Here is a 10,861-nt window from a genome sequence, read left to right as displayed (position 1 = left end):
TAACCATTTCCAAGCGTTTTCAGCTGCCAGGCTGGCCCATCCCCCCATTTACATCCAGCAACTGGCGCATTCGTCATTACGGGTTTAATTGAAGAGAGTGGCAATAAGACGCCTCTCTTGATGTGTGTTATATATGCAACCAACATATTTAATATTAATATGCAATGGAAACATTTAAGTACTATTTATGTATATGTATGTGTACTTGTATAAATAAACAACAACTATCGATGTCAATGTGCAATTGTTAAAAAATGTCTCGGTGTATTGTTGTTCGTATGCATATGTATGTGTTTTTTCAATGTGTTATAACTACTACATACATGCATAGGTAAGATTTAGCCAAATCTCTATAATCATGTATCAAGTGTGCATGCCCGAGATGCGTTTCGGGTCACATTAGTTTAATAATTGTACGCAAGGCTTTACAAACTTTTCACGCACGTCAAACTTTTTCAACTCGATTGACTTAATGTGTAAAACTGACCTTACCATTCAAAAAGTAAACATACTTATGTACGTAAGTATGTTAACAAATTTGCTTCATTGTTTATACAAAATTTAGTTAAATCAATGCGATTCAATTGCAAATTGCTTAACTTCAAGTACTAAGAAAATAAAAACCAAAGCGACAGCAACAAAAATCGTTGATACTAATCAAAATGCATGCATATGTATTAAAAGCTAATTATATTCAATTTTATTGTAATTCAAAAAAACTGTATGTGTGTATCGAAACAAGATGAATAATAACAGCTAATCCTCTCATATGACAAAAGAGAAACTGACAAATATGAATTACATACATATACGCATAAATAAATATATATTTATAGATATTATTGTCCAGCAAATAATAAGCGAATACATATATGTGTGTGCATCAAAAAAGAAAAATTAATTGTATATTTTCACATTTGAATTAACGCTACCATATTAATGTGAACTTAAAAAACAGTCTTTTCTGCAATGGTAAAAATTAATTAAAAAGAAAAGAAATATAAATGAAATTGATAAAATAAACAGAGAGTACATATAAACTTTACGCATAATGGAGGCAAAGATTGATGGATGAGTGGAAATTTAAGTTTATTGAAATTACAGTTTCTTAATTACCAACAAAAAAAATTATAAAATAAAACAAAAACAAGAAAACATTTTGACATTTTTATTACAACTGGTTTGGAAAAAATTCTGGAACCTAGTGTGCATACAAAATAAAATGATTAAGAACTTGGCTAAAAAAAAAATAATCTGTAAAATTTTAACTTTCGACCTTTAAAAGCCACATTGGAAAATGCCTTATGCAAAATTTCAATAGTCTACAATAGTCCCACTTGGCATGAATCTTAAGAAATTTCGAGTATTAGCTAAATTTAAACATGGTATGTCATAAGCTTTCTTAATTACTTTCTCGTAGTCCTGAGGGTCGTATTATCTATAGCGTTTTCCAATTCGGAAAGTTCTATCAAAATCCCAAACAAATGGCTGCTGTCGCATTTTGAAAATGTATGCATATTTCCACGACGACTATCAAGATAATTATGATAAGAAAGTGAGTCTTTGGTTCACGGGAAGTATTATATAATAATTTCCCAACTTCTAAGCACTTCAATGTCCGAAACGAATTAGGCGGCTCCGAATACAACGGTGCTAAGAACCAGAAGGGACTCCTCCGCAGAGCTCAATGTAATTTTTCACAGGAAATGGATGCGTTCAAGAAATTTTTGAATGTAGTTCAAGATCCACTTGATAAGTACAAATTTTTATTGGCACTGCAGGATCACAACATGCGTTTATATTACCGCTACCTATGCGAACATACTAGCGAAGTATTGTCCATAGTCGGTGCAGTCAATGGTATGTTCGACAATATCGACCGCCTGACTTCAAGCAAAAATATGCCAGGAGCCCTTTACAATTAGTAAGAAAATTCTAACGGTGGCACACAAACAATTTTCAAATAAAAACATTCTTGCAGCTATCAGCATGCTCAGCAGTATGAGAGCGGGAAGCAACTAAACTTGCACGACGCATTGAACATTTTACGGGAGCGTGTTTATGGCAAAAAGAAGAATGTAGATGAAAGGTGTGATGTTACTCAGGAATGCGATAATCGACCACTACAGGTGGGCGTAGCAGGTAATGCTGTCCAGAAGAAGACGCAAATGCAGTCAAACCGCCGCATATTTTCTGGCGTGAGACAGCTCGAACCTATCTCCAGGGCTCGAATTTTAAAAGAGCTGGAAAATGATTTTATTAGGAAGGCTCAAGGAAGGGTAATTTGTGAACGAATTGTGCATTAGGTCGCAAATTAACGGTATTCTTTATTTAACAGTTTACGCATAAAGACCATGATGACTGCGAAGAAAGCGATGATGATGCCTATAGAAAATGTTGGGAGGAAATATGTGAGAAACGTGATAGGGAAATGAAAGAATTGCAAAAGTGTATTCATAGTTATCAAAACATCATTGACTACGTGCGTGCTCATCGCCGGCCATTTGTAAGTGATAACAAAACCAAATTTAAAAATACCAACGGTAATACGCACACAAAAAAGCTTGGACTGCACATGCAGAATAAAGCTTATGAGAGCTTTGGAGACGAACATATGTTCAACAGCTGTTAGGCGAATGACAAATGCGCGTGTGGGGTAAACAAAAGAGTACGATACACCCTACGGTAATCAACCAGTTTTCGCGCATAGCACAAAAGTTTTATCAAAATTCGCTAGGCCATTCAATTTCAAATGTTTCATTAATGAAAAAATATATATTTATTTATCTCAAGTGCAGATAAAAGTGCCGTATTGTGATTTAAGTCCGTGTTCGGTGTTTAAAAGGCAAAAGCATCGCCCATTGCATCAGCGGCGCTTAGACTAAAAGCGTTTGCAGCCAATCGGAAGGTCACCTTGAAACGTCAAAACTGTTGTACGCGTCGCTCCCGCTCTCACACGTCTGGCCCACACTCGTCTCGCAGCCGCGACCACAGCAGCAACAGACAGCATAAAATTTCGCAAATTCTTTTGAAAATTACAACCAGATAGATCTTTTTGGAGTCCGGACACTCCAGCGTGCGTTGTGCTGCAATTTAAAGACAGTCTCAGTAATTTCTTTGACTTCAACGCCTTCGGTCACTATAGTCGTTGCGATTGCAAAAGAAACGTTCGTTGCTCGCTGTAGTAAAAAATATACTGCCTAGCTATTGTTGTGTGTGTTTCTGTCGGTTGATTTTTGAATTTATCTTCTAACGTATCGCACATTATAACAATGAATACCGATAATAATCAACGTTTTCTGGCCCGTGGCTCCCAGAGGGACAAGGGCTTGGCCGTCTTCACCAGCGGTGGCGACTCGCAGGGAATGAACGCCGCTGTGCGTGCCTGCGTTCGTATGGCCATCTACTTAGGCTGCAAGGTAAGTTTTGACCTCTATCAAGTGCTTTCCCATACTAATACAAAGACATATCAAGTGTGCCTATATGAATGTACATATGTATGGTTGTACATACATATTTGCATACATATATTTGTATATTGTTAAGACTGCATATTGGCGTTCTCAGCTTATCGGTCAGTAGCTCGCATATTGAATTCTGAGTAGGCCCAAGTTCTGCGTTCATATCAGTAACTTGCCCTCTCGTTTGGTTTCTTTTGAAAGACACTTGAAGACATTTAATAACACATCTAATTGCGCTCAATTAGCATGCCTTTCAAATAAGTGGCCGTTAGATAACCTATTTGCCGATCCGAAAAATTCAAATACAATTTCAGCACTTTTGTGTATATACTAAATACATATGTATGTATGTGTGCGAATTGGCATTGAGTTTATTTCGGTTGAGACTCGTATTTTTTTCACTTTTCGCATGCTGTCCGTGCTTTCCTTTACATGTAAACATAACGGGGGTGTAAATTGTAAATACTTCGAACATTTCTATTGCGATATATTTTTTGTGTAGTATTTTGGATTATTTTATCCTGCCATCCGTCCATTTTAACAATTTGTGTACAATATCAGGATTATATTTTAACCTTAAATGAACAATGTTTAGATATTTATTTCTTGGCTTTTTGTAATTCCAATCTTTCATCGCATTACATGTTACAGTGACTACCTCAATAAAAGACATTTTTCTGAATTGAAATTTGAAATTAATTTTTTTAAATGAAATTTTTAATTGTCTTCTATTTAGTTTTAGTTACTTTTACCCATTGAAATATTTAATGAATTTCTTACTGGAGAAATTATCGGGAAAGAGTCATATATCCAGACTGTCAGTCCGGCTGGCAATGTGCGTTTGTTTGCTTACAATATTATATTTAGTTTTGTTATTTGATTTAATTTGTTTATGTTCGGCCTTGCTGTTGTTTTGATGTGCATCTCACATTGCATAAATTCACTTAAAAAAAGGGGTAAAATGCATTTCATCATGATTATAGACAAATTACAACCAAAAATGCTGTTCTTGCAATCAAACTCCTAGGTCAGGGCGAAAACAAGTATCTTTACATTGTATGTGCCTTGTGAAGTACCAGTTCTTTAGAAATATATTTTTGGTCGTACTACTACCTACTTCGTGCGTTATCGTAATCAAAACACTATTAGTATTGAATGTACTTAATTGGTAGCGCTGATAGAAAAGCAGAAATAACAAAATACACCGGTTGACTGTCGTCAAAAATTAGTTTCATTGCTTTCAATCAATAAAGCAACAAAAATAGCTACAGTAATAAAACTTTGTACATATTAATATATATGTAGATATAAAGTTCATGTACATACATAGCAAACTACTATGTACATATACATATGTACATACAATGTAGATTTTTTTGCTCTGTCTTTTCTTGCTGTGAAAAATTTCAATTTGCATAATATTTAATTTAACTGAACGAGTTACAGTCGTTATTCTCTGAATTCTTAAATTGAAAAATATTCTCAATTCTCTCTCTCTTTATTATTCTTCCACGTACGTAATATGAACTGCGAAATACAAGAGTTTTTAAAAATGTCTAGAATTATGTATCCTATTGAAATATCATTAATGTTATAATATATGAATTGCGAGATTATTTTTCAAAATATAAAATTAAAAAATTAATTAACAACAACTTAGTCTCTCGACCAGACAACTCTTCTGTTAAAAAATTGCATTTTTTATTTTATTTGTAAAAGTTATTACTGCTAATCCACCGATTTACTAAAAATTGAATTTGCTTTAAAAACGGGGGCCTATCGGCTTCTACAAGTATATATACATTTTAAAATAATAATGCTTGATCTATAAAACTTGCAGGCTTACTTTATTCGCGAAGGTTATCAGGGCATGGTTGATGGAGGCGAATATATACAAGAGGCCAACTGGGCATCAGTCTCATCTATCATTCACCGTGGTGGCACCATCATTGGATCCGCTCGTTGCAAGGACTTCAGGGAGCGTGCAGGCCGCTTGAAGGCCGCCAATAATTTGATCCAGCGTGGCATTACCAATCTGGTAGTAATTGGCGGCGATGGTTCCCTTACCGGTGCCAATTTGTTTCGTCAGGAGTGGTCTAGCTTGCTAGAGGAGCTGCTAAAGGATGGAACGATTACTGAAGAGCAGCGGAAGAAGTTTGATGTTCTGCACATTGTTGGCTTGGTATGTCAGTGGCGGTTGTGCTATTTTTTTTTTTGTTTTTGTATAAAACTGGACTACGGTGTACTACATTTATAGGTTGGCTCTATTGACAATGATTTCTGCGGAACGGACATGACCATTGGAACGGATTCGGCTTTGCATCGCATTATTGAAGCTATTGATGCCATTTCCAGCACGGCCTATTCGCATCAGCGCACCTTTATTATGGAGGTTATGGGTCGGCATTGCGGGTAAGAGGCCTAATTGGTGTTTTTTTGATGGTAGTATATGGTCCCATAGCTGTGGGTGGGCCGCTCTATTTGCTTTCGATTTGGTAATGTTAAATACCTTCAATACCTTCAGTTATTTACCTGTTGTAGCTGGCATTATATCCGAGGCAGATTATGTATTTTTGCCCGAGTATCCACCGCCGAACGATTGGCCTGGCAAACTTGTGCTGAAACTGGAACAGGCAAGCATGGATTAACGCGCAAGATCGTCGGATGTTTCTCATGCATCTCATGTGTGTTGATCGAAATTGTTTCGTTGTGCCGCCTTGTGTCTAAAGCACGCCTTCGTTATTTATTTACATAGGTCCTTTGTTTCTGGTCCCTTTTACACTCTCTCTTGTGCCCTCAGTCAGCCCAACTTGAATGTTATTCCTAATGTTTATATTCTGTTATAATGTGTTTTTACAGCTATTTGGCGCTTGTGGGAGGCTTGGCTAGCGAAGCCGATTTCATATTTATACCTGAAATGCCACCAAAAACTGATTGGCCAGACAGGCTATGCGTGCAGTTGGCTCAGGCAAGCGGCGATCTTTCCTTCATTTTATTAAAAAAACAGCGTCCACATTTAGAAGATAAAAACAGTTGTTGCTTTTGCTTTATACAACAATCTGATCAATATACATTACAAAAAAAATACATGAATACACACACTCACACATCAAAGCTTAGGCTATTTTTATACAAGGATCCAAATATTTTTTAAAATTGCAAATTAAAATACATCCATTGATGTAGCAATTATCTTGAGAAGCACATCGGACTACCTCAGTAATTGGATAAACTAAAGTCGTACCTGCTGAGATCAAGTATAAGGATAGTGATACCAGCGAACAGAAACTGTACCGCTTTATTTATACATACACTATTAGTTTACTTTTGTTAATAATTTTCTACATACATACTATACTATATCATGTGCCATCTTTTTGCTTTTAAATGAAGCAACACTTGCGTTGAATTGATTGGTTTTCATTGAATTTTCTCTCCGCCATCGAAAGTTTGAACCTATGCCCATGCTGCACAAACTGTAATTTTGCACGCATGTTTCCTCTTATCATCTGCGTGAGAATTCTGGATGTCCAAAGCTTAACTGTGTAGGGACTCATCAATTTTTAATTTAAGCTGCACCCTAAGTGTGCATTCCTTCCTGCACTCCCGTGTGCCGATTCCTCTCCCAGCGTTTTGTGAATAATACTTATTAATCAATTCATATTCATGACATGTGCATATTTTTTGTTATGTTTCTTTTTTCATATTTTAGCTATTTGGCCATTTCAGCTGCCATAGCCACTGAGGCAGATTATTTGTTTATACCCGAAGAGCCCGTACCACTAAACTGGCAGGAATTAATATGCCAAAAATTAACTCAGGTCAGCAAGATAAAGGCTGAGCGGTCGGAATATGGTGCTTGGTTTTTATTCGTTGACCGTATTCGTTTACTAACAATTTACTAACAAGTGGCCACTATAGCCCAACGATTAGAGGCAATTTTACTTTTCATACACTCCCAGAAACCACATTTTGGCATATACAACCAATTAATTGACTATTAATTGCCTTAAATGGTTTCAAGTGTAGTTCCAGAATTCGTGTTTATTTTTAAGTTTTCTTAGTCCTTGAAATACTGCTGGCTTTAAAATGTTTTTCATTATTTCTCGAATTTATACTTGTAATTTCCTCAAATCATGAACATGTGTTTATTCTGTAGAAAAGTTATACTCGTATCCTAATATTGTTTTCATTTTTCACCCTGCAGCTGTACGTTATTTATTGATCTTTTGGTGTATGCTTGTCTAAAAACTAAAATTGTGTACATTTTCATATCAAATTTATCCTCACTTCAGACCTTATTCATACAGTTGTTTAGTTCATTTGTACATACATACATACATACATACTTATATACGCTCACAATACACACACACACTACTGCTTTTCATTTAAATGCGTGTTTTTGTAGTTTTTTGTAACCAATAAATATTTCCAATATTTACTTCTTCATTTCAACATTGCTTCAGTTCCCGTTGGTATGGTTTTCGCTCAGCTTCATTCAAAATCAACGAATTTCATCTACAAACTTGATTGATAAGTTCTTTTTAAGGAAACGAAAATATGTAAAATGCAAAATTAACGATTTTAGAATACATTTTGATGTCAGTTAGAAAATATGTCTGACTGTATTAAGAGGAATTAATCCGAAAAGAGAACTTATCAAATATCGTACCACGTAAAAGTGTTTAGATCTAATTTTTCCCACATCCTCAATTCACAGGAGCGTTCGGCTGGCCAACGTTTGAATATCGTCATTGTGGCAGAAGGCGCAATGGATCGCGAGGGTAATCCCATTACCGCAGAGCATGTTAAGAAGGTCATAGACGATCGCCTCAAGCACGATGCCCGCATCACTGTTCTTGGCCACGTGCAGCGTGGTGGTAATCCGAGTGCATTCGATCGCATTTTGGTAAGCCAAGCCAAGGTTCTCGTGCTAATCATCTCTCACCACAAGCTCCTCTTTAGGCCTGCCGCATGGGTGCCGAGGCCACTTTGGCCCTGATGGAGGCCACCGAAGAATCGGTGCCTGTGGTCATTTCTCTAGATGGAAACCAGGCCGTGCGTGTTCCACTTATGGAGTGCGTAGAGCGTACTCAGGCCGTGGCCAAGGCCATGGCGGAGCGCCGCTGGGCAGATGCTGTGAAATTGCGTGGTCGTTCGTTCGAGCGCAATCTGGAGACCTACAAGATGTTAACGCGCTTGAAGCCCCCTAAGGAGTCATTGGGCGTCGATGGAAAGGGCATTGAGGGATACAGGTTGGCTGTGATGCATATTGGTGCTCCCGCTTGTGGTATGAACGCTGCCGTACGCAGCTTTGTCCGCAATGCGATCTATCGCGGCGACGTTGTTTATGGTGTCCATGATGGCGTCGAGGGCCTTATTGCAGGCAATGTGCGCGAACTGAATTGGTGAGTGTACATCTCAATGCCCTATATAGTGCGTGTAAAATATTTAATTTTGTGCCGTAGGTCTGACGTGTCTGGTTGGGTTGGCCAGGGTGGCGCCTATTTAGGCACGAAGCGAACACTGCCTGAGGGCAAGTTCAAGGAGATTGCCGCGCGTCTTAAGGAATTCAAGATCCAGGGTCTATTGATTATTGGAGGTTTTGAGAGTTATCATGCCGCTGGTCAGATCTCAGATCAGCGCGATAACTACCCAGAGTTCTGTATACCAATTGTTGTCATTCCATCGACCATCTCAAACAATGTGCCCGGCACAGAGTTCTCGCTTGGTTGTGACACAGGCTTGAATGAAATTACCGAGATTTGCGATCGCATTCGTCAATCAGCTCAGGGTACCAAGCGTCGAGTGTTTGTTATTGAGACCATGGGTGGCTATTGTGGTTATTTGGCTACCTTGGCCGGTCTGGCTGGTGGTGCTGATGCTGCCTACATTTACGAAGAGAAGTTCTCTATCAAAGATTTGCAGCAGGATGTCTACCACATGGCCTCTAAAATGGCTGAAGGTGTCGCGCGCGGCTTGATTCTGCGCAATGAAAAAGCCAGCGAGAACTATTCCACCGACTTTATCTATCGTCTATACTCGGAGGAGGGCAAGGGACTTTTCACCTGCCGCATGAACATCCTGGGTCATATGCAACAGGGAGGCTCACCTACGCCCTTCGATCGCAACATGGGCACCAAGATGGCGGCCAAGTGCGTCGACTGGCTGGCGACTCAGATCAAGGGCAATATCGATGGCAATGGTGTGATCAACTGCAAATCGCCTGACACTGCCACATTACTCGGTATTGTGTCCCGTCAATACCGGTTCACGCCTCTTGTTGATTTGATTGGCGAGACAAACTTCGAGTGAGTTTCTGAGCTGGTTACCTAAAATTTCTTAATTGTATATATCATTCTTTCAATTTATAGCCAACGTATACCCAAAAAGCAGTGGTGGTTGCGTCTGCGTCCACTGCTGAGAATTTTGGCCAAGCACGACTCTGCCTATGAGGAGGAGGGTATGTACATTACTGTCGAGGAGGAATGCGATACCGATGCTGTTGCTTGAATTGCCACCAGAAGCGTTAACCATATATCATACCCACTGTAGCTGCTCGGACGCAACTATGCGCGGAATTAATCTCAATGTTGTTTTGAGTTTCGCACTATTATGTTTTTATTTTATTTAATTGATGTATTTAATAATTTCATTCGCAATCAGCTACTGCAATATTCGCGTCGCGACATTTTGTACGATAGTTGTTTTCAGCTCAGGACAAGTAAATCACAAACCCCATGCAGCAATTGTAAGATATCAATAATGTTACCGGAAAACGCGTGTCTTAAAATACATAAGAGTTACTGATATCCATGTCAAATAGTGTATTACTCATCTACACATATATACATACATATATTATTTATGCGTTTATTTTTAATTTCACGCCTATATGTATATTTATTTTAGTTCTTTTTTTATTTTAGTATTTCAAAATTTAAAAAAAAAAAAACTCGTATACATACAAGCAAATGTATGTATGAATGTATCTTAATATACATATAAATTAAAGAGTGCAATTGTTGGCAATTGTAGTAAAACTGCTTCACAGTGTTTGTCGCACACAATGCGAAAATTATATAAAATCGTAAATTGTTGTTTTAAATTTATACATACATACATACTCGAACGCAAAAATGTTAAATGATTTCGATATCTAATTAGCATAAACCTTTGAAAATTAATGAAAATCTATTTATTTATTTATCATGCAATCGATACTCAAGGATTTCGAATGTGACTATAAATATTTTGTTAAATCACAAATATCACTATTTAAGTGTTAAAGGCAACAGCACTATTTACAAAAATTACAACAATATGAGCATTGTAGGTTAACAATGTTAAAACAATAAATTTAATAAAGTTGTTAATGTACGCAAACATATAGAATT

General features: G+C 37.5%; 1 protein-coding gene across 6 annotated transcripts; it reads left to right on the top strand.

Annotated features, from left to right (window-relative positions):
• Window positions 1-1,250: 1,250 nt before the first annotated feature.
• LOC115621193 (ATP-dependent 6-phosphofructokinase) lies at window positions 1,251-10,332 on the top strand. 6 transcript variants are annotated; one of them, XM_030514790.1, is made up of 13 exons: window positions 1,251-1,385; window positions 1,445-1,555; window positions 1,608-1,924; window positions 1,982-2,279; window positions 2,339-2,506; window positions 3,318-3,419; window positions 5,302-5,643; window positions 5,719-5,873; window positions 7,174-7,282; window positions 8,185-8,373; window positions 8,430-8,872; window positions 8,933-9,775; window positions 9,839-10,332. In XM_030514790.1, exons 1-13 carry the CDS (start codon window positions 1,383-1,385, stop codon window positions 9,975-9,977), a joined length of 3,219 nt encoding a protein of 1,072 aa, XP_030370650.1. In that variant the 5' UTR covers window positions 1,251-1,382; the 3' UTR covers window positions 9,978-10,332. The 6 variants fall into 6 exon arrangements, with proteins under 6 accessions (XP_030370650.1, XP_030370642.1, XP_030370634.1 ...); XM_030514782.1 differs by lacking the exon at window positions 7,174-7,282 and adding an exon at window positions 5,986-6,094; XM_030514774.1 differs by lacking the exon at window positions 7,174-7,282 and adding an exon at window positions 6,321-6,429 and having other exon boundaries at window positions 1,252-1,385.
• Window positions 10,333-10,861: the final 529 nt, after the last annotated feature.

Source organism: Scaptodrosophila lebanonensis, unplaced genomic scaffold, assembly GCF_003285725.1.
Source record: "Scaptodrosophila lebanonensis strain 11010-0011.00,11010-0021.00 unplaced genomic scaffold, SlebRS2 tig00000001-arrow-pilon, whole genome shotgun sequence".
Classification (NCBI taxonomy): domain Eukaryota; kingdom Metazoa; phylum Arthropoda; class Insecta; order Diptera; family Drosophilidae; genus Scaptodrosophila; species Scaptodrosophila lebanonensis.
Note: the sequence above shows the minus strand (reverse complement) of the source record. Positions and strands in the feature narration are given on the sequence as shown.

What these genes read in the sequence shown, in the direction of transcription:
- LOC115621193 (XM_030514790.1), top strand. An exon ending in GTGCTCATCGCCGGCCATTT is followed by an intron (nt 2,507 to 3,317) that starts GTAAGTGATAAC and finishes CGTGGCTCCCAG; the next exon opens with AGGGACAAGGGCTTGGCCGT. An exon ending in TTCTGCACATTGTTGGCTTG is followed by an intron (nt 5,644 to 5,718) that starts GTATGTCAGTGG and finishes CTACATTTATAG; the next exon opens with GTTGGCTCTATTGACAATGA.